Source organism: Prinia subflava, chromosome 1, assembly GCF_021018805.1.
Source record: "Prinia subflava isolate CZ2003 ecotype Zambia chromosome 1, Cam_Psub_1.2, whole genome shotgun sequence".
NCBI lineage: Eukaryota > Metazoa > Chordata > Aves > Passeriformes > Cisticolidae > Prinia > Prinia subflava.
Genome location: NC_086247.1, coordinates 148900519 through 148923924, shown reverse-complemented (window position 1 = coordinate 148923924; position 23406 = coordinate 148900519). Strand labels below are relative to the sequence as shown.

The window sequence follows — 23406 nt, the reverse complement described above, 5'->3', positions numbered from 1 at the left end:
GATGTGGCCTCATCTGGAGCACCGTGGGCAGTTTTGAGCCCTGCAATTTAGGAAGGATGAGAAGGTCCTTGAGTGTGTCCAGAGGAGAGCACCAAAGCTGGTGAAAGGGCTGGAAGGAATGCCCTGAGAGGAGCTGCTGAGAGCTTTGGGGAAAAGGAGGCTGAGGAGTGACCTCATCACTCTCTACAGCTTCCTGAGGAGGGGAAGTGGAGAATAAGGTGCTGAGTTCTTCCCCTGGGATCCAGTGACAGGATGTGTGGGAATGATCCAAAGCCACACTGCAGGGGGTTTACATGGGACATGAGGAAGCATTTCTTTGCCAAGAACTGGAACAGGCTTCCTAGGTGGATGGTTGATGCCCCAGGCTTGTCAGTGTTTAAGAGGCCTTTGGGCAGTGCCCAAGGCCTTCCAATGGTCAGGCAGTTGGGCTGGATGGTCATTGTAGCCCATTGTAGATGCTTTTCAATTGAAATAGTCTGTTCATATTCTACTCCATTTCATTCTATTTTGACACTGGGTTTCAGAGAAGTAAAAAAACCATTCATCTACTAGATATTAAAACTGTGTATTATTTCTGGTGTTTTCTAGTTGTCAAGAACTTTCTTTCTTAAGTTACCTCTAATACTGGAAAGAAACACTCAGAAGGAAAGATGGATCCCTCGTTTTGGTCGTTAGAGACTAACAGATTTCGACGATTCACCCCTGAGTCCTTGGCAGCAATCGAGGAAAGGATTGCCAACAAAAAAAAAGAGCAAGTCAAAGTTAAAAGGAAGAAAAAGGACCAAGAAGTTGAAAAAGATAAACTTACTCCTCAGCTTGACCTGAAAATCTGCAAAAAATTGCCATCTCTGTATGGCGACATTCCAGCAGAGCTGGTTGGGGAACCCCTGGAGGATTTTGATCCATTCTACAATGATCACAAGGTTAAAACTTCCTAAAGCTTTCTTTTTATTATTTTTGCCTGCAGAATTCTTAAGAGATAGTAAAAGCTCTATTCAAGAGTGCTGGGGTTTGACTGGAGACAGACCTTTGAGCATTACTTTTGGGGGAGAGTTCTAAGGTATGCTTTGCATTATGGAAAGAAGAGGTATTTTAATTTCCAGTCAAGAATCAAAATTAATTATGAAAACATGTGATTGGTTCACTTTAATAGTAAATATATTCTGGGATTAGTGATGCTTTGTTTTCCAGAGCAGTTTCTCTGATTCTGTGAGGCTGAACTCCCTGCTGTATAAACAGTGCCTGTCCAACAGTCAGTCATGCCGTACTTGCAGATGCTTTCACTGAATTACAAATACTATATAAATTAAGGGAGGCCCATTTGAGATATTTTCATTATTCTGTGTAGCAAAGCCATTGTATTTTCATTGTCTTAAATTAATTTTCTGTAACTTTATGTCTCACTGGCTTTGTTTATTGTTCCATATTTATATTGCACATACTCCATGGTATTCCAAGGTGGTTGGTGATGCTGACTATAGCAGTGCATAAAGTAGATAGTCTAGGAATCCCTTCTAAATTAAATACTTAAATTAAATTATTAATTTAAATCCTTACTACTGTCAAGGAAGACTTGATCTAAAGAGCAAAAGGTTCCATCCGGTCTTAGTTGCATTTTTTTGCCAGCAAGGTACTGGAGTGTAATAATTTTTTAACAGAACATGCTTTATATTTTGATCTTCCAGATACCTTTTTCTCAAAGTAATCAAAGTGATACTATTGAGGAAGAGGAACGAAGGTTGATTGAGTTGAAGAAGTTTATGTTAAAGTTAGAAAACCGTGTTTTTAGTTCAAAAGATTTCATTTTTACTATATGGCAAAAGTGCTGAGCTGCATGGACCTTAAGGTAGCTTAGAGGGAATTTACAGTGCTACGTGAAAATACAGAGATATTTCAAAATTAAAATTTTTGCTTTGACTGTCCAGGATTTTACCAGTGCTACACAATGTGTATCTTGTAAATAATCTCTTGTAGCCAATAAAACTGTCCAAGAGTAAGGTATTAAGACCGTTGTTACAGTCCCAGAGTAGTAATTTAATTCCTTTGACCGAGTGAATATGATTACTTGCTTTTCATATTCGTTCCCATTATAGCTGCTTCCTCTCAGGCAGTAATGAGAGACAGCAGCTACAGAGCTGCTGTCTTTCCTTCAAAATGTGTGTAATCAGGTCACAGCTCCAAGTCAGGATAAAGGAAAGCTGTACTCCTAACTGCAGTTAGGTATAGCTCTAGATACAGGCTTGAAAAACTGAACATGTAATTTTTGCAGAAATTTTTAATTCATTTAAATGTTTCATATACTATGAATCCTCTTTTTTGTAGACTTTTATGGTGATAAATAAAAGGAGGACTATTTTCCGGTTTTCTGCCACGCCTGCCTTGTTCATATTTGGTCCTTTTAATCCAGTCAGAAAAACAGCAATTAAAATTCTGGTCCATTCATATCCTTTTATTGCTTTCCCTGATTAGAATCTTAAAATATTCTGTAGTATTTTCTATCATTCTGTTTCTCTCTTTCTGCTTTTTCTGCTTCTATTTGAAATTATTAATTAGTGGAAATAGGTCTTTTTAGGTAAACATGTCTGAACATGTCAAATGTGTTATGTTCCACTAGTGTGCTAACTTCCAAAACTGTCTCCACATGCAGGTAATTAATTTTTATATTTAAAATATGAATTTTACCCAGCTGAGAAGGTTTGATCTTTGTGGGGGGATTCTTGGGATGGTTCTGTGCAAGGATGGGAATTGGATTTCAGTGATCCTGGTGGGTCCCTTCCAACTCAGGATGATTTGTGATTCTATTCTAAGTTTCTTTGGAAAACACATGACAAGTTCTGAGCATACTCAAAGGAAAAGTAATTATTTGAATGCTTGTGTGGTTTTTGTGTGTGGAAATCAGCAGCTTGTATGAACTTCATTTTTTACAATGCAGTGTTTTTTTCCTTAACTTACTATTCACATTTTTTCTTGGCATTATTACATTTACTGTGTTTCTCAATTGTATAGCTATGACTCTCCCTCTATTTTTAGAAAGAACCTTGTTCTTTGAGTAAGTACCTCAGTGGCCATGTGCTCACTATTTTTCCAAGGATAATAATTGCAGGACTGAAAAATTTAAATTATGTGGTGATCTAATTCTAGGGCTTGAAAATTCTTGGATAGACCTCTTTGGAAAGCTGAGGGTTTTTATTATATCACCCAGTATTTTGTGGCGCTTCAGTGGCTTTTCTTAGAGGCTCTCACCATATGCCCTTTTTTCCGTGTTGCCTAATTCTGCCATCTGGTGTAACATAGGCGGTTGGCCCATTTTTCCTTTTGAGGAATAAACCTTTTTGAGACACTGTGCAGCAGGATTTTAACTTCATAGCTCTCATTTTACAGCAGTAACCTGAATGTCTGTTACAGTTGCCTCATGCAAAAGCTGTAAAGGAATAAATATTCATTCTGTTCTTTCCTCTGTTTCCTGGTGACTCCTAAATCTGTTGTTCCCACTAGGAAGCCACTTATTTGTAATGTCTTGCTTCCTTTTGTCCTTGTGCACTGTATCCAGTGTAACTTAGCTAATGTTCCAGAATTAAATCTGGAAAATGTGCCTGGAGCCTCAGAAGTTCTGTAATTTTAATTCCTTTTATTTTGGGATAAGCATGGTGATAATTTTCTGTAGGATTTCTTTCAGTTATAGTATATTTGTCAGAATAAATATGTAAAATTTAAATATGTGAATACGTGCAAATTTTACAGGCTGAAATAAATCTTTGTTGTCATGGTTCTGCCAGAATGGTGAGGCTTTGAAATTTTCCAGCCTGCTTTAGAATATAAACACAGTCTTAAAAATGTTTCCTAAGGAAATGTGAGCAATCCTTTATCCAGAAATAATATCATATGCTTATGTGAATGTTTGTGTTTGTAGATTTACATTGAAAATTTACTAAAATTCAGGAAGACATCTTGTCCCCATACTCCTTCTGAAAGTAATGCAACATGTCCTATTTTGCTTCACATTTTCCACCTTTATCTCCATGCAGGGTCTAAATCAGAGAAAAGATAGAAATGTACTTGAATGTGTATCAGGTTCATTAGTGTATTTATTTCTCATTAACTTTAATATACACTTTCCTCCTCAGACATGGTTTCACTGCCATATATAGTATTGAAATATTGATTAAAATAGTAGCAAGAGGATTTGTTTGGGATGAATTTACTTTTCTTCGAGATCCATGGAACTGGTTGGATTTTTTAATTATTATTACAACGTAAGTAGAACTCAGTTTTTCTTTTACACTCAGAGGACAAAAACACAGAGAAAATGCTGTTTGGTGTTGCTGAAATTCCTACAGCTGTAGGCATCTTTCCTGCTAAACTGTGCTTGAATCACAATTTACAGGTCTGCAATGAGAAAAGCAGACTTTAAAATAAGCCCTAAATGAAAAACTCATCTTAGAACTTGTGTGATTGTTCTCAATATTTGCATTTTGTCAAGAAGTAATTGCATAAACAGCCCAAACCAAGCCTGCCTCCTTATGTTGTCTTAGCTGTGCATCATATGAAACTCATTTGAGAAGGTCCAGAATGAGTCACAAGGTGTTGAATGACTTAGTGGTAAATAACTGATTGAATCCCAGTGTCAAGTGATATTCAAGGAAGAACACACCTTGCTTTACATACAAATTCATACGCTCCAAAATAGCCTTCACTTGTTGGGGAGGTGATGTTGGAGTTTTGTAAAAGCACCACTCCAGCATGCAGTCATGGTCAGAGAAGCAGGTAGAAGATGAAGACATCGTGGATGAGAAGTAAGGAAGCAGAACACGCATTATTTCTGTGTAGCCTGTATTTTAATTCAGGACTTTGTGTGGTTTTGCTCCTCACACGTCAAAAGATGTCAGAATTAAAGTAGTTGCAGTGAATATGTGTATCTGTGATTCCACATACCAAAAAACTAAATAGAGTAAAACCTGCATGAAAAAACAATTGCAGAGCAGGAACACAGTTGAAGTGTACAGCACAGAGACAAAAAGAGAATAAATAATTTTTTTTTCCTACAATGAGAACTCAAGGCACCAGATGAAATTGTCAGGTGGCAGAATAAAAAAGAAGGGAGTAATTTGTAACACTACATGTAGGTTTTTCCTTATTTATAAATAATAGGTTATATGTACACAGCTGTCATCACACACATCTATACATGTATGAACAAGTATTTTTATGGGCAATAATGAACTGCTAAGGAGATTGAATATTGTTGTTCATCAGCATCTATCATTAGATAGTTACTGATAGTTACAAGTATCACAAGACAGTCTAACAGCTGCATGAAAAATATAATTTATGGTTGTTTTTCCCTGTCTGCACCCCTAATTAATTAGTGTTCAATTTTACAATACAGTACCTCCACCTATGTATTTCCATTTCTTATTGTACAAAAAGGAAAACTATTTGGAAATAAGCTCAACTGCTAACTCAAGTGTAATTATTACTTGAGGTCCATGATAATTACTCAATCTTACAGACTAGGCAAAGCCAATGTGCTCTGATCTGCTGCTTACAAAGTCATGCTTTGAGGGGGAGTTTGCCTTTCCAACCATTGTTGTCTTGGGTTTTGTTATTGAGACTATTTTTTAAGGAATTCTGTTACAGTTATGACCTTGTCATGAGATGAGTCGCAATTCATGTCCTTTCTGACATGAAAGAAGTCTTAGAAAATTTGGGTCAGCTTGTTAAAGTGCTGTATAGAACATGCAATGCTTCAAAATACTGTTTTGATGAAATTTTCTAATTGTTGAAATGTTAAAATTGAAACAAGTTGCAATACTCAAGTTCTCACTGACTGTTAAAGGTTAGAAAGACCCACGTGGTTCAGAATAAACACATTATAAATCTACTGTTGTTCAACTTCCTTCTCCTGAAGTGTGTATTTTGTTTTGAGATAGCTACAACGTGTACTTTCATGAGAGAAGTGTCAGTGTAAGAGTGTGGTTATGACATTGACATTTTGATGGATAAACTCTTCTAAAGCTAAAGCATCCAAATCCACACTAAGTAGGAGCTTATTGTCTTTCTTTTCAGAGGCACTGCTCCAAAGCCCCATAACTTTATATCCATGCCTAGAAATGGACTTGTAGATTCCTAATTTTAGGCATATATCTTAGGACATATTTGACCTATTTATTTTCTACAGTATATTCAGTGCTGCCTGCTCCATAAGCAAATGCTTTGAAAAGTTCCATCTTTGTCATTCATTTGAGTGTGGATTCATTTTACAGGTACGCTACCATGCTTATGCCTTTTGGCAATGTTTCAGTTCTTCGAACTTTCAGAGTACTGAGGACTTTGAAAGCTATTTCAGTAATACCAAGTAAGGAACAACACATCTTACTGCTTTTCTCTCTGCTTCACCAGAATGCAAATTCTAATTCCACTCCTGTTCTTGCCTTCCAGTTCTCTGGTCACTTTTTGTGACCCAAAGGAATCCCAAGGTGTGACTGTTTTGCACCCTCAGCAGCACCCTAACACATTTTTTTTAATTGTCTTTCCTTCAAATGGTTTTGACAAAGTCAAATTAATATTCCATATCTTTTTTATCCCATCACTGATGTACATTTTTACTTTGCCCAGTGCCCTTGGCTCTATAATTTGTCTTCCTGGAGCACCCCACCATATGTAATATGTTCTCTTAACATAATATATCTGTACCACCTTATTTCTGGTTTCACATTCTGCCTCATTAGCTTAACCTTCTGTGGTTTATTTCTCAGAGTGTTGATTTCACAATTTGAAAGACTTTCATTTATTTCCTTATTGACCACAGTCACTGTCTGGATTATGTGTAATACTTTCAACAGTATGTTGCATATGCCATCCAGATAGTCAATATTTTTGTATTGTGTCTTTAATTAGAGTACCAAAAAATGAATTCAGAGTCCAACTGCCAAAATTCACTTGAAAATCTATAAATTACTATGTCTCTCATGGTCATAATATATATTAACTTTACTATTTCAATGTAATTATAAATATATTTTTGATTTTGCTATGAAATTATAGCAGGAATGAAACACTGAAGGTATTTAAGTTTAGTGTCAAAGCCACACATTAATACTTTTCCTTTGTCTTTAACAAACTTGCAGCTGTTGTGTCTTGCCATATAGGAACATCATTGCATTCCTTTTCTCACTTTCTATGTTATTGGATCTTATTTTCCTAGGTCTGAAAGTCATCGTAAATTCACTTGTTGAGTCTGTTAAGAAGCTCGTGGATGTGTTGATCCTGACTGTATTTTGCTTGAGTGTATTTGCACTAATAGGCCTCCAGCTTTTTATGGGCAATTTAAAATCCAAATGTGTCCTCAACAATACTCTGCCCAATGATTCATGTAAAGATCCCAAGATATATGTACCAAACGATGAAGGTAAATGTTTTCCGTGTCTCCCTTTGCATAATCTGTGTGTCTTCCTATGTGTGTTGATTTTTTACAGAGATGTTAAAATACAGTTGCATGTATTTCTGCCAAGAAGGTTTGTCCTTCCATTTGCACAAGTAATAGTATGAAATCTTTGGGATAACTGAATATAAGATTAGTGAATCTTGGACTGGAGAAAGATCAGCAGTCTGTGGGATAGAAGGGACTGATTTTTCTGTAAGCATTTTCTTCTTAATCTGTGCATTGCACAGGGATCCTAATTTTAGGGGTACTGCACAGAGAATGATTTTTCCATCATTCACTCTGTGTTTCATGGACTTTGTCTCTTTCTCATAGAAATTGTTAATTTTACCAAAGATCAAATAAAATCTTCCATTGTTAGTTGGGCAAATTGTTACTATTTATTTTAAATTGTCAGGGAGACAGATCTGCTGAGAACCAGTCCTGTATGCCCTTTGTTGGGAAAAGATCTTTCACAGAGGTTTGATCCATCAGAATGTTTATAAAGTGCAGTAATGTTTGGTTTTCTGTCAGAAAGCTGTAGAAACTGAAAACTTCTGGTTTTATGATTCCTTGATTTTTTTTTTCATTAGATCCCTGCTATAGATTGGAAAACTCTCGTGAAATAATGCTCTGTGGGTACAGTGCAACACCCGAGTAAGTGAACAAAGCAGGTTTTGTACTTTCTCATTTTTTTCCTCCTGATGAACTGTGGTTTTATTTTTGGTTTAAAGGAATGGTGATGATTTTTCAGGAGGAAGAAATGGATCAGTGGGTGTGTTATTAAATTAAAAAACCAGATATTTCACACCAGAAAAAGAATGAAGTACAAGGATGTAGCCAATTTTATATGTACTTTGTTGGTAACCCCTGGGAGTATGATGGTAAAGTAGAATGATACAAATGAGAAGAGAAGCAGATCAGTAAAGACTTTTAGGATACTAATAAATTCTCCTTTCTTCATCTTGTTGAATTATTTAAAAGTAAAGGTATTTCCATTTTTCCCCTCTCTGTGTATTTGTTTGGACATATCCTAAATCAGTGAGAGTTTTTGTCTAGTCCCAAACTAAGGTTTCTGACTAGTTTTCTTTACTAGACAAATGCTTTCTGGGATGGTCGGATATGAATCAGCCCTTCTGGCAGGAATATTTTGGAGAATAATGATACCCCATTTCTGACAAACGGAACAAATCTTTATTTGTCACTGTGTATTGGATGCTTTCAGATTCAATTGAATCTCCACATAAATGTTGTTTAATATTTCTTTTGTGGCTAGTAATGAGTGTCCACCAAACTACACCTGTAAGAAGTTTGGGAACAATCCTGACTTTGGTTATACAAGTTTTGACCATTTTGGCTGGGCCTTCCTCTCTGTGTTTCGTCTGATGACCCAGGACTACTGGGAACGTCTCTACAGACAAGTGGGTATTTTGTTTTACCTGCTGGAATGACTTTAGATGTGCAATTCAGAGCTTGATGTCTACTAAAAAGGTTGGTTTAAACATTACTGACACCAATTTTCTTTTAAAATCAATGTCAGTATTAAGGAAGTTGAGTCAAGTGACTGAGCTGTAACACCTTCTGCAAGTGACATTGGATGGGAGCAATCCTGCTATGAATGCTCATAATTTGTTGGAGAACATGCTGGGAAGTGCTTAAGAGCTAAATAAGAGTTAAATATTTGTATGTAACTACCAAAGGATTGGAATATGGAGCAGATTCAGCCAGGGAGCTCCCTGCTTCTGGGAATGTGAGGATTTGTCACATTCTCTGTTTGTCTTCCTTTTAAGTGCTGACTCCTCACCAAACCTTTGGGCTCAGCACACACTTTCATTTTTGAGGACATGGTAAGAAAAAAAATTGAAGCCTTTATGTTTTGATTCTGAGAGTTGAATGTAACTTCTCAATTCTGTGGGTTTTCTTTAAAAATGATGTAAAGATACCTGTAGAGAACTCCCTGGATCCCTTATATCTATGCAGTGCCTTTGCCAGACAGAAACAATACTCTCTGCCTTGTTCTATACCTTTCATCACCATTTTAACTCATTTTTTCCATCAGTTTTTATTAACTGAGATTTTTTAAATGGATGCAATGTCATTTCCCATTTGAAGGTTATGTGATTTTTAGTTTTTAATGTCTCAGAGCTTAATTTTGAACCATCTCATCTGCTACTATTAATATATATATATAAGAATAAGGTAATCAGTTTATATTGCCTCTGATTCTGTTACTAAAACATCTTTCATGATTGCATAGATAATTCCAGCTTTCATCTTTATTACTGAGTTTCATTAATTTCTTCCACAGTCACCTGTTTATGTCTTTACAGATGAAGTTGTCTTCTCATAGCTTAAACTCTGCTGATCATTTGCCTGGTTTGCTGGAAGATATTTGATTTAATTTTAAGAATGTGATTTGTTCTTTTCTGCAGTATGTGACATTTTTATGTGTAATTTAGACCAGAAGCAGATCCTACTGTTGTTCATTGAAAACACTGCAGTACAGTAACCTTTTGTATTGCATAGGAAAAATAAATTGTTTAAAGTTATTTTGAAATTGCATTGTAAATGGTAGTTTGTTAACAATTTATCGCCACCTTTACCTTTTCCTCACAGACCATCCGTACTTCTGGAGTGTCCTGCATCTTTTTTTTTATGGCAGTCATCTTCTTCTGCTCATTTTATCTCTTCAATCTGATCTTGGCTGTGGTAACTATGGCATATGAAGAGGAAAACAGATGTACTCGTGCTGACACAAAGGCAAAGGAAAAACTGCTTCAGGATGCCAAAGAGATTATAGAGAAGGAACAGGTTTGTAAATTAACATACATAATTTGCAGTTCCTTTTGTTTTCTTCTGTTTGTGAACCAAGGAAATAATGTTTTGAATTAAATGGGCTTCTTACAATACTTTCTAACACTTCATTTCTCTTTATGTCTTTACAAATGCACACATGCATGTATATCTATGTTTAAATACATAAACATTTCTGCGATACAAAAAAACATCATGAAGAAAACTTGGAAAACATCCAAGTTAAAACATGCTAAGTTTTAGGATTTGCAGACCTGACATTGCATAGGCATGGCTTTCTGGCAAGAAAGCAACTTTTATGCTATTGTATGAGTGCTGCACTCCATAGTTTGCAGTTTGTACATGCTCTTGTACAGTAACATTATTGCTGAGCCCAAAAATTCCTTTCTCTGGGTATCCCTTCCTGATATTACTGCAGGAAGGAAGCATTAGTGGATACATTTTATCTTCTACCTTAAATAAAAGATATCCCTGATTTACTGCTAGCAGTCAGAAAAGTCAGACATGTAGGAGGACAAACAAATACTATCTAACAACTAGCAAATTCCATCATTGTAAGACATCACCATTTTACCAAGTTCCTCCTCTACATTTGTTAACAGCTCTATAATGTTTCTCTGCCTGACAGACTTTGCTTAGGCTTTTCTTCCTTCTGTTTTTCTTTTTTCTTCCATTTTTCTTTCAACAGGTTTAGGATTTAGGAAAATTTAACATCTTAGGATTTAGTTTGAGCCCTTAGTATTCTGCTGTCTTAGACTCAAGGTCCTTTCAAAGCAAGACAAGGAAAGTAAAAGGATAAGCCATAACTGTTTGTAAATCAGATACGAAATACAATATTTAAAGTGACAAGGGCAGACTAATTACAGTAGCTCACAGGTAACCCTGCTTTGTCTTTCAGAACTGTGAACAGCATTTTGTACTCCTGGTTTTTTATGACAATTTAACATTTGAAACCTAGGAACTGTCAGTGCAAATAATTCAAATAGCATAATAATTACATGTATATGGATCCTAATCCATGCATTGAATTAACAGACAGATGTTTTGCTTTTCCTGTTACAGATGTTGGCTATGGAAGAAGGCAGTAAGGCCTTGCATGCTGGATCTGAAATGTCAGTTGCTGACTTGAAAAATTCAGAAGGGAAAGAGAGTAATAGAGAAACACCTACTTCAAGGCAAAACTTAATTTTAGGTGACCAGGAAAATGAGGAGCAAATATTTCATTCACAGCCTGATCGCTGCCACAAGAAGCTTGTAAGTATTTGAAATAGAAAATACATTCATTAGATTTGTATATGATATGACAATTCAAGGATGAGATTTTGGGACCAGAGGGAGCCAGCACTACCTGCACCTGAAAGGGAAGTTGGTAGTGGCTGTCAGTGGTACACTGATGGCACATCACAGACCTGTGCTCTGGGAGCTGTGGTGTTAACATCTCTGTTTGTGCTGCAGAAATAAATGTGTAAAATTCTTAAGTTTTAGAGCTTCCCTAAAGACCTGGTTTTTTTAAGTTTTTATTTTTAAATTAATATTCTTTTCTACAGACAGCTAATTCTCTGACCTAAATATTTAGGATAGGGTTTAGTTCAGTATGAAGACTTCTGATCTTAGGGGTGGGATTCGCTTGCTGATTTTAAGCATTTGGTGCCAGTTATTTGCTCTTGCATATTCTGGATGTTCTAGATATCTTTGATATCTGTGACACATCTTCCAGCACTTTGTGGGTATCTCATAAACATTACAGCATCTCAAATGTTGGTAAATTCCTAGATTTAGGCAACTGGATTGTTTCCAGGGCTTCGATTTTTTGAGGTTTTTAGGTCTGTACGTGTTTTGGCTTCTGAACTCCCAGAGTGAGGTGGAGATTTAATTTTTTAGATCACAAATTGATGCCTAGTGACATTAGAGCTTTTCTAGTGTCTTACTTGGCTTTCACCTCCTCTATGGAAGGGCACAGATGTTATGTGACATGTCTGCTTCTGTGGATGTCTCATCTACCAAATGTCTTAACAGACCATCTCAAATGGCTTCAGAAACATTTATTTATGTGAATCAAACTTATCAGAAGCATATGTGTCCCATATACTGGGATTTTAAATGCATTACGCACATGGATTAATTAAACTTGGATATCTAAATATTAGGCTGAATCTCACACATATTGCTTCAAATCTTGTTTACAGCAGTGATTTCTGGCTCATCTGCAGACCACTCATTTTTAAGTCCAATAAGAGACTGCTATTAAGGCTTGTTATTCTTCCTTTGCTTAATTTTGGAGATTTTTTCCACAGTACCTTTACCACTGACAAAATACTATATCTTCTAGAAGACCATCCCAACTTTAATTTTTCTCTGGCTCTTTGTAAACATCTTCATTTAGATACTTGTATTTAGATATTTTAATCCTGAGCTGAATCTTTATCAAAATAACTCTCAGGCAATTATCCATCCTACTTAATTATTTTCAACAATATCTAAAAAGAAAGCTTCTAATGCCCTTCTACTAATTTCATCTCGTGACAGATTCTCGTTTGTTTCTGGCAGGACATCAGAATTGTTCCACCCATCTCAGTGAAAATTGAAATTTTCCCATAGCAGAGCTAAGAGAAATAATGTTCCAACTTCTGTCTGTTTGAAAAGTATCCTTGAGGGGGAGTCTTTCTCAGACATATAATCCTTTTTAAAATTGGTTAAATTCATGTTCTGACAGTCATCATGGCCAGAATTTCTTCTAAATTCCATAATCCTTGCTATAATAAATTATATATTTGAGCTGAAGGAATCCAAATCACCCACTTGGCAGCAATTGCCACTTCTCATCTCCTTTAGTAAAACATTTGCTTCTTGTAGTGTCGTTAATGTTTCCCCTGCTGTGTTAAGAATATAATTCAATGACCTACTTTGGTTCTGCTGCACTTAAAAGAAATGCTGTGTCACCGCCCATGGTAGTGTTTTATTGTACCTATTCAGAAAAAAAATCTTTTCATAATAGGTGTCATATCTTCTGGAAGTATAATTTTTTTTTATGGCTGATTATTCCCATTTAACTTTATTTTTCTAAGTCTGGTACTGTGTTGCAGGAGATGTATGAGACAGGAGATAAATTTGGATTGTTTGCTAGACTTTACTTCTGTAAGGCTACAAAGTCTGCACAGATGGATGCCAAATCTAATCTGGATTTTTATATCTCAGAAATAACATCTTCAGACCTTTCCAAGCTCCCTTCCTCTCTCTTTGTCCAGGGAATGACAAAGTTTTGAATATCTCTAGGAAAACCTAAAGCATTATCCAAGCAGTGTGAGCTGCTCCGATGTAGATTTTTACCTTTAGTCAAATAAATATAATCTGCAACAAATCTGGCAGTTTATTTCATGTTATGATAACTACAAGCTCTGCTGGAACTGAGGACTCCTCAAGCAATGTCTTCTCTACTTTCATCTTGAAAAGAGGCCAAAGGTGCTAAATCAAAGAAAAAATCATATTGGGTATAAGCTTTTTGGTAGGATAAAATGACTTTATAAACATTATTTTTCTAGTGCACATCCCGATTTTAAATCCCAGTTTGTCAGAGGACTCCTCGTTCTCAGTTATTTCCTTCAGCTAAAGATCAGTGAGCCACAGTAACCAGTTCAGTGCAGGTGAATGTCATCCTTTCCAAAAACACAACTAAGAAGGTTCCTTAACAGCTGAGAATTTCAACAAGAAGATTGAGAGCTTTAGTGAAGGCTGAAACACAAATTATGCTGGGTTTCTGTTTTCTGAGACACCAAATCTTAGAGAAAAGAATGGAAGGGGGACTTGCCCTAGACATGATTAGAATAATCTAGTTTAAACTTTTGGATTTAAAAAAAAAACCAAAAAAACAAAAAAACCAAAAAACAAACAAACAAAACAAAACAAAACAAAACAAAACACACACAAAAAAAAAAAAAAAAAAAAAAAAACAAACCAAAAAAACCCCACCCCAAAACAAACAAAAAAAAACAACAACAAACAAAAACCAAAAAACAAACAAACAAAACAAACAAACAAACAAACAAAAAAACCACAAAAAAAACCAAAAACAAAAACCACAGAGGGAAAAATGAACATTTTAGCACTGTATTATGGATTCATTTTGTAGGTCTGTTCTCTGACAGTTCTATCAGCTAAGGTTTGCTTAGATTTTCATTAAAATATGAGCATGACAAACAGAAATAATTATTAAACCTTTAAGGCCAAGGATATCAGTTTCATTCCCTGAATAAAAGTTTTACAGAATATGTTAATAAAAGACATATCGTAAAAGTTTGAGGTAACATTATGATATATTTTTACTCATTTATCCTTCCCCAAAAAAGAAAATTATGCAAATCCAGTTGTTCTGAGAGGGAATAGTTAGGTACAGTGCATTGGGGTGTGGTCAATCTGTCCACTCCCAGTCTGTCAGGTTCCTTGTCATCTGGCAGTTCTAACGAAAACAAAAATAGTACCAGTACTGGTTTTAGGCAGTTCAATATTAGTTAGATCTTGATAGGCTTAATAGGACTAAAACCCCCAATAACTTGTATTAACTGTGTGACTGGTTTTCACATTAATACATGATTATTTATAAATAATCAGTAATTCATAGTTAAATAGCCAATAGTTTATTCAAACTGATGGTCAGTGTTCTTTTTGTCTGTTGTTTTTATTATTCACTGGAAAGACAAATTGATTCTTTTCTCTTGCCTCCACTGATGTTTCTATACTTCTTTTATAATGGTATTATAAATGCTAATAAAATATCTTCATACAGAAAAAATTTCTTGAAATATTGTACTGGCTTTGATGAAATGTCCTTTGTTTTCAAACACCTGATATTATTACATTTTTTTGTTTTACATTCTTTCAGCTTGTTAAAGCTTCACTATAATGAGTATTTGAAAAGGCATATTTATCTCATGCTGGATATAATTTTTGTATTGCAATTTGTATTGTACTATTTGTGTTGTAATTATTATATCTTCTTTTTCGTTTCTTATTTTATCTTCTGCTGTCTTTCTAACTAAAGAGGCAGATCCTGCTGTCCTATGAGGTGTCAATGGAAGCTATCAATGATCCTGTCCGAAGACAGAGGTTAATGAGTGCAGCCACAATTCTTACAGATCACTCAAGTAAGTCATTCTTTCCTCTTTTTCCTGTGGTGATTGTGTAACTCGACCTCAGAGATCAAACTGTCACAAGCAGCATTATTTTAAAAGCCACTAGGGGAAATTATGCTGCCAAATGTAAATTTCAGTAAAATAAATATTCTCATATCTCATGTAACTTGCAATTACCAAAGGTAAATTTTGCCTGACCTTTATTAGTCTGTGATTAGTTTGTGCAGAATGAGCTAAACAACTTTTTTCAGTGATGCCATTCTGCTCATGTGAGATTGGCTTTTCAATCTTTTCAATGAATGATTGTGTTTTTCTTCATTCTGTGATATCCTACAAAGAATTATTCATATGTCACTCTTTGCCAGAGTCAAAAATGAATTGTCCTACATTTTGGAGAAACTTCCCTCAAAAGTATCTAATTTGGAATTGTTGTCCATTCTGGAGAGCAGTCAAAGAGAAGATGAAATTGGTAATTTTGAATCCATTTGTTGATCTCCTAATCATGGTTTGCATTATTTTGAATACCTTATTCCTGGCTCTGGAGTACCCTGGCCCGAAAGGCACTGAACAAAAATGGATTACTGAAAGTGAAAAGGTAAGTTAGGTCTATGTTAGAGTGGAGTTATAACCCTGTATTCATATTGGGACACTCCCATAAGTAGACAGTCTTTTTCAGTGACTCTTTTTCTGAATTTCATTTTTGTCTTTCCAGGTCTTCACCATAATTTTTACTGTAGAAATGATCTTGAAAATCATTGCTCTAGATCCTTACTACTATTTCCAGAAAAAGTGGAATGTTTTTGATAGCTTGGTTGTTTTGATTGGCATAGCAAGCTTTGGAAAAAATTTGTCACCTTTCAGGCTGGTAATTATTCATTTAAAAAATATATTTTTTTAAATAAGTACATGTGTTGTATAGTGAAATATCCTCATATTATTTTAGTGACAGGAATGTTAAACCTTTTTTCTTTATTGGTAAGTAGTAAGACAACATGAGCTTTTAATTGGAGTGATTTTAATTGCATCAAAACAATTAGAAGGCTTTCTTTGGAGAAAAAATAGTGATATTACTGCAGTACAGACATCATGGTAAACACAGGGTCTGGCTTTCATGTGTGCTGTGCTATCTAGGCTGTTCTTAACTTTTTTTTTCCTTGTGTTTTATTTACAGATCAGGATCTTCAAATTGGCAAAGTTTTGGCCAGCCTTAAATACTCTTATGAAAATAATTCTAAACTCATTTGGTGTGCTGAGTAACCTCACTGTGGTTTTGGTGATCACTGTATTTATTTTTGCTGTAGCAGGAATGCAGATTTTGGGCAGTGATTATAGAAATAATTGTGATAAAATAAGCCCCTGCAGTGTAACCTGCAATTTACGCTGGCATATGAGAGATTTTAGTCATTCACTCCTGATTATATTCCGAATATTGTGTGGAGAATGGATTGAAACTATGTGGGAGTGCATGGAAGTGGCTGGAAAATGGAAATGTCTCACCATTTTCTTGCTTGTCCTGGTGCTAGGAAACCTGGTGGTGAGTTTCAAGTCAATTTTCACTCCCTACTGAATGCATCCAGTAACTTTTTTCCTTGGCGGTAAACTTAACTCTTTGAAAAGTATTCACTTTATTCTCTTTTCTGGGTATCACTTGACATATGGTTTTGTTCTGTCTCCTTTTTTCCCCTTCTCCCCTTTCTTTTGCTTTCTCACACAAGACATAGAAGCAAAATAAAATTGTTCCTTCTAGCTAGAGTATAGAAGTGCAAAACTTATCATAATTTGGTGCCAGATGTCATCTTTTCTGTTGATGGGACCAAATAATCAAACTCTTGAGTGCTTTTAATGTTTAACAAGTTGCCCTTATGTTATTAAAAGTTTGCAGAACCCAGATTTTTAGGTTTATACTAGATCCAATATAAATTTACTGGCAGACAAGATATTTTTCATCTGCTTGGTTTGTTGATTTATGCCAGGTCCTTTTTGATGGTGATGTGATTAAAATTCATCTTTGCCTGCTGTTTTTCTACATCTGCCTCCTCATACACTATGGACATCAAAGAATGTGAAAATATATTTGATATACCCAAACTCTCACTTTCCTCGTTTTTTCTTCTGCCATTCCTTCCAGAAAGAGCCATGTCATGCTATAACAATATTCCAGCATTATAATAAATAATTTCATTGTAGTGGTTAATGAAAGTGAGTTTGAGGGTCTCTGAATTGCCTTTTCCATTAGCAATACTATATCCAACTTTCTTTGCTTTAAGGTGCTCAACCTGTTCATTGCTTTGCTGCTGAGTTCCTTCAACACTGATGGCTTAGAGGAGCCTGGAGAAGGGACCAAATACCAGATTGCCATTGCACAGATTCGCAAGAGCCTGAAGGCTGTGAAAGACAGAATTTGGCATCACTGCTGCAAAAGAAGGAGAGGAAGCCTCAGGAGAACAGAGAAAAAGACTTTGGCAGAAGTTTCTGGCAAAAGCCTAGAGGTTACTAATTATGCCATGGTAGATGTCAGAAAACATATAGACAACAGTCGCTTTGACATAGAGCGTTGCCATGTGGAAGAGAGTTCCTCACTAGCAAGGAAATATGAAGAAATTTTGACCAGCCACAGTACCTGTGTTCCCATTACAGCAGCAGAGCCTTGCACCAGTGAAGGTGATGATGGGCACATTTTGCACACAGCTGTAGAAGACAGAAACCAGGTAAGGAATGTTGTATTTGAAAAATTATTGTGACTTGCATCTGTAAATACAGTCTCAAAAGCTCAACTACAAATATTATCCTGTCGTTTCTGCAACTTTACTTTCTTTGTTCTTCTAGTACAAGGGCTACCAAATAGTCTTGGTTATTCAATGATATATTGAATATTCACTTTTTCATCATTCTCCTCAATGACAGTCAAAATTCTGCTTTTGACTGTTTTGTTTCCATTTGTTACTGTCAATTGATAAACAAAGTTCGATCAAGACTGACATTCTTTCTTTTTGTGTCCTCTCCCTTACACCTGGGATTTTGGCAGGCAGGCCTCTTATGTTGATTGTATGTTGCTTCTCAGTTGCATGGAATCCAAAGGGAATGTAAACAAAAACTATACTTTAAAAAAGAAATTAGTATTTTTTTAAATCACCTGTTCACCTCCATGGTACTTTTGACTCTCCTTTATATCTCTTGATATTGTTGTGTTGGACAGGATAAAGCTCAAGTCTTTCTGCATGTGAGTGAGACATTTTTACTGCCATGACAGCTGTACAGAGGCATTTAGGGATATTGGAGATATTCCAGGTGTTTGTCACATCCACATGGGATTGTCAAATATGACACAGGAGCTATAGGAACTCTTCACAGAATCACAGAATTGTTAGGGTTGGAGGGATCCTTTTTTAGATGGATTAGCACATGGTCAGTTTCCAGGTGGACTGCCAGGATCCATTTTACATGGTTTTGGTCATATTAGGAAGCATTATCAGTGCAATATCTTTGGACAAATTCTCAAAGAAGCAAAAATTGCTGATCACCTTAGAATCATCCGTGGCTCCTTCAAATGTCTTGCCCATAAGCATTTGATGTCAGAAATTCATTCCCTGCTGCAGTGGAATCTGGCTCTTCTTGGAATTTGCAGTGTCAAAAGGACCAAAGACTCATTCTGATCACTTAGATCTTATGCCTATAACTGGAAGCATAATTCTTTTACAAGCATTTTAGGAAAACCATTTAATTATTTATAAAAATAAAAACTTGCTAGTGAAAGATCCTCTGCCCATGGCAGAGAGCCTGAAGCTACATGATCTTTAAGGTCCCTTCCAACCCAAACACCCAAATCGTTCTGTGATTATGAGTCTGAACTTCATGGATGTTTCACATTCTGTTAAATAATTTTGTCTTTCAAGAATGACTGTCAGGAAAAAAATAAATCATTCAAAAAACCCCCTGAAAATCAACTGACTTGCATCATTTCATGCAGGGAGACAGATTAAGACGCAGAGAACAGTGGAGGAATTCAAACAGCTTCAATCAGAGTTCTGGGACTTCTGAAACTGTAAAAGTTGACACAGTAACATCCCCAAAGAAAGAGCAACTAGAGGTAATTATAACTTTTATCATTTTGTGGAATATGCCGTGCCTTTCCCTCTTCAAGCCTCTTGAGACATGATTTTTATCTCTAAAAATGGATTGGCTGGAAGAAATCAGAGTTTTCTCTAAAGTTGTAACATAATATAATTTTTTCTAAATATTTCCCTTCCTGCAATTCCACTGTAGATAACTAAAAGCATCCAAGAAACTTGTTAAAATAAAGTTATGGGAACAAAAAGTAAGGATTGGCTTTTTCTGTCCTATTATTTATAACTGATTTTGGTAGTTCAGCAACATCAAGATAATTTAAAGACTACAAATTTCTTTTGGGGAAGGAGAGGAGATGATAATTTTCGTTATTTTACGTTTGTTAACCATATTAATGAGAAGCAAATAAATTATTTTCTTACTCCTTCTCCTCTGCAGAAAAGTCATACTGTTCGAAGCCTTTCTGAGGATCCAGTTGTTCTTCTGGAGATGTTTTCCCAGACTAAAAACTCACAGCTGCCTAAGGACTGCTTTGTAGAATGTAGGAATCTCTTTTTTTTTCTGTGTTGCACTAATGCCAAATGACCTAGTGTTCAAAAATATCCATTTGGAGCATGTCCAGATTAGTAGGAACTGTTCTCTTGCTCATCCCAGCATGGGATGAGCCTTTGATCACCTGAAATTCTCCTTAGACTCTGTTGACTCTCATGGTTCAATTCTGCTGCCTTTACAGAATTATGAAGAGTGTTTCTTGTGCAGGGCAGTGAACAGAGTCCAGATGTGACGTATCTGCAGTGCAATAAAGTGAAAAAATCAGTAGGAATAATAATTTACTGACCTGCTAGTAAAGTAATATCTCTTTTCAATATAAAAAAGAGAAAAAATGCAAAAAATAAACACATTTCTAGATAGGAGTAAAGGCTTCTTTTGTGCCCCCAAAACTTTCTGCAGGACTCAAAAAGATGTCTGTTATTTCATGTATGTGTTGCTTTATTAAATGAGATTATTTTGGCATAAAAATTTTGTCTTTTCTTTAGTTTTAGATCATTTCAACAATGGCATCACCTCATAGATAAAAGAGCACATTCTTCCTATAATATGTAAACCCCCTTTTTAGGTGTTTTATACTTTTTCAATCCATATCTCAACATTTTTCATTGAACCAATGTGCTATTCTCTCTCTTTTCAGGTTGTGTTGGGTGTTTCCCATGTTGTGTAGTGGATATCACAAAGTTTCCAGGCAGAACTTGGTGGAACTTAAGAAAAACCTGCTACAAAATCGTTAACCACAGTGGGTTTGAATATTTTATGATTTTTACGATTTTATTGAGCAGCGCAGCACTGGTAAATGTCATTTAATTTCTCCACTTTTGAATTAATTGTTTTCACTAAAGGAATAGTATTGAATTGATTTTTTCTACTATGACGTTCCTTTCCCCAGGGAGAGACAAGAGTGTAATAAATGTAACCCTTAGAAGTTATAATGCTTTCATCCACTTGGATAAGATATTTACACAGATGGATTTAAATATATGGAATCATAGCCCTTCATTGAATATAGTTCTTTATAATTTTGTGTTAATTACAAGGCTAAACTAGAGTCTAAAATTACTTAGGAAAGCTTGAAAAAAACCCCCAGCAGTTCTAAATTTGTAAAACAAACAACTCTGTAAAAATGTAGATTGAAAATCATCCAAACATTATAACCAGAAGCTAAAAGCGAAGGTGGCTGTAAATTGGTAGGTGAGGTAATGTTTCATTGCTGCTCTGATCATCTCCATTTCTACTGAAGAATAAGGGTATAATTATTATATTTGAAATTATATTTGCTGTCTACTGAAAGTAACTTGTTAAGTAAAATACTATATAATGCAGAAGGAACATAAACAAATAATATGAAGGTGATCTATGTAGTAGACGTCAGAATTTCCAACTATAGTCAGTTCTGTGTGCATTACAGTCAGGTTGTTCTCTGAACAATAGATTTGAACTGTCTGCTTTAAAATTGTCCTGACAAAACCTCCAAGGGAACTCCCTGGAATTCCAGTGATGGCTCCTCTGTATTCATGGGGAACCGAACTGAAGTAAGGAAGGAAACTGAGTTATTTTTAATGTCCTGTTGAACAAAAAGTTAGTTGGTACCCAGATGCAAAATAACAAAACAATAACGATTTCTTGTCATCAAAGATGTTTTGCAGTGTTGAGAAATTTCCCATTTCTAAAATACACTTATCCTCTTGCACAAAGGGACTTGGCCATTTTTTGCTAGTTTATAAAGTTTACGGATATGAAATTTTCTGAATGAGTATGAATGAGCACCAGAGCATCAGACATGTCCATGACTTTTAGTGAAATTGAATGAGATGATGATCATGGAAAGAATGCTCAGAAAAGCAGGGGAGAGGTGGATGAAAGGAAAATAACAGACTTTGCCAAAGGCTCGATGAGAATATAAGGCAAGGTGTTAAAAGGAATTGAGAATTGATTGGCAATATAAAAAATTTAAAATAATTAGCAAGGCAGCAAATACTTTAAACATGAGCAAACACTGCTGTGAATGACAGCAAGCAGTGAAATTTTTTCTAAAACCTCAAGGTCAAGGCTTAGGTGAAAAAACGTGCAACTTCAGGAATGAGCACTTCCAGATGAGGTGTTTGTCACATTTTTCCATGTCTGTATTACAACTCTGCAGGATGACTCAAGATGACTCATTTGGAAGGTCAGAGTCTGACAGACACTTGTTAATGTATTCAATTCAGGCTTTTTTGTGAAGAATTTTAGACTGACCCCTTCCAAATTATTAACTACCTTGGGAAGCCAACATTTTTAGCTACAATTGACCCTCTTCAGACATTTTTTGAAGTGTTGAACATAAAAACCTGAAAGTATGGGATTTTTCAATCAATGTGAAAATGAGATTGTACTTATTTTAAAATTTAGTATTTTACTTTTAAGTATAAAAAATAAGTGGTGGTTGCCCATAATTTAATATGAAATGGTTATAATAAGCCAAACTGTGTATTCTTGTGCCATTCAAAAATAATGTTCCATAAAACTATTGACTTGTTTTAAAACTGAATTCTGAAATTCCAGGCATTTGAAGATATTCACCTGCAGAATAGCCCAAAAGTGAAAATTATCCTAGATTATGCTAATAAGATATTTATCTACACCTCTTTTACGGAGATGCTTCTGAAATGGGTAGCTCTTGGTTTGCACAGTTATTTCACAAATTCTTGGTGTTTGCTTGACTTCATCATTGTGTGTGTAAGTATTATACTCAGCTTATCATACATTTAAGTTTTTGACATTTTCTATCTAGAGAACTACCTGTAAATTCTGATTATGAATTAATACAAGCGTTAAAGACAGTTTGCAGATTGAAAAACTTCCAATGCAAAAGAGGCTTTAGGACTTTAAATGGAAATTGTCAGCATAATCAGGAAGTTGCTGAAAAAAATTTATGAGGTATCACCATCATTGAGGACCATGATGGCTCTAAAAATATTTTCAGTTGTAGAGAGAGAGTTCAATTAGTGATCAGAAATAAAACTACAATAAATTGATTAAAACTGTAGAAAATGTGAAGCTACTGACAGTTGTGGACTAAATGATCTGAAAGACTCCTTCCAACTCAAACCAAACCTGTGATTTTGGCATTTAGAAACAGAAATAGATCCTTCCTTGAAGGAGAAGAAATTTAGATGGCAAAGACAGCTGAAAGGCATGGTTAGAAAAATCATTTACCAGGGAATTAAAGACAGGGAAGTATCTTTTGCTTTGCACAGCCCTAAAGAGAAATGCTGGAATCACCAAGAGTGAGATAAATGCAGTATTCAATACGTATTTACTTGCTCTGAATGTAGAAAATGTTAAATATTATATTCTTGCTGTAAAAAAATGGAACTTTTTCTTGTCAGCATCACACTGGGATTGTTCTGAAGTTAAATATTTTAAAATAAGGATGTCTAAACTGCAGAC

General features: G+C 35.4%; 1 protein-coding gene across 1 annotated transcript in view; it reads left to right on the top strand.

Annotated features, from left to right (window-relative positions):
• The first annotated feature begins 650 nt into the window (after nucleotides 1-650).
• Nucleotides 651-23406, top strand: part of LOC134547980 (sodium channel protein type 5 subunit alpha-like) — a 31610-nt gene continuing 8854 nt past the window's right edge. Inside the window, 19 exon segments of the mRNA XM_063392247.1 lie at nucleotides 651-923; nucleotides 2323-2441; nucleotides 2960-3049; nucleotides 4125-4253; nucleotides 6264-6355; nucleotides 7205-7408; nucleotides 8014-8077; nucleotides 8697-8841; nucleotides 10037-10231; nucleotides 11297-11488; nucleotides 15270-15372; nucleotides 15726-15955; nucleotides 16073-16225; nucleotides 16532-16894; nucleotides 17628-18068; nucleotides 19328-19447; nucleotides 19864-19966; nucleotides 20615-20769; nucleotides 22519-22757. Coding sequence (XP_063248317.1) covers nucleotides 651-923; nucleotides 2323-2441; nucleotides 2960-3049; nucleotides 4125-4253; nucleotides 6264-6355; nucleotides 7205-7408; nucleotides 8014-8077; nucleotides 8697-8841; nucleotides 10037-10231; nucleotides 11297-11488; nucleotides 15270-15372; nucleotides 15726-15955; nucleotides 16073-16225; nucleotides 16532-16894; nucleotides 17628-18068; nucleotides 19328-19447; nucleotides 19864-19966; nucleotides 20615-20769; nucleotides 22519-22757 — 3410 coding nt within the window.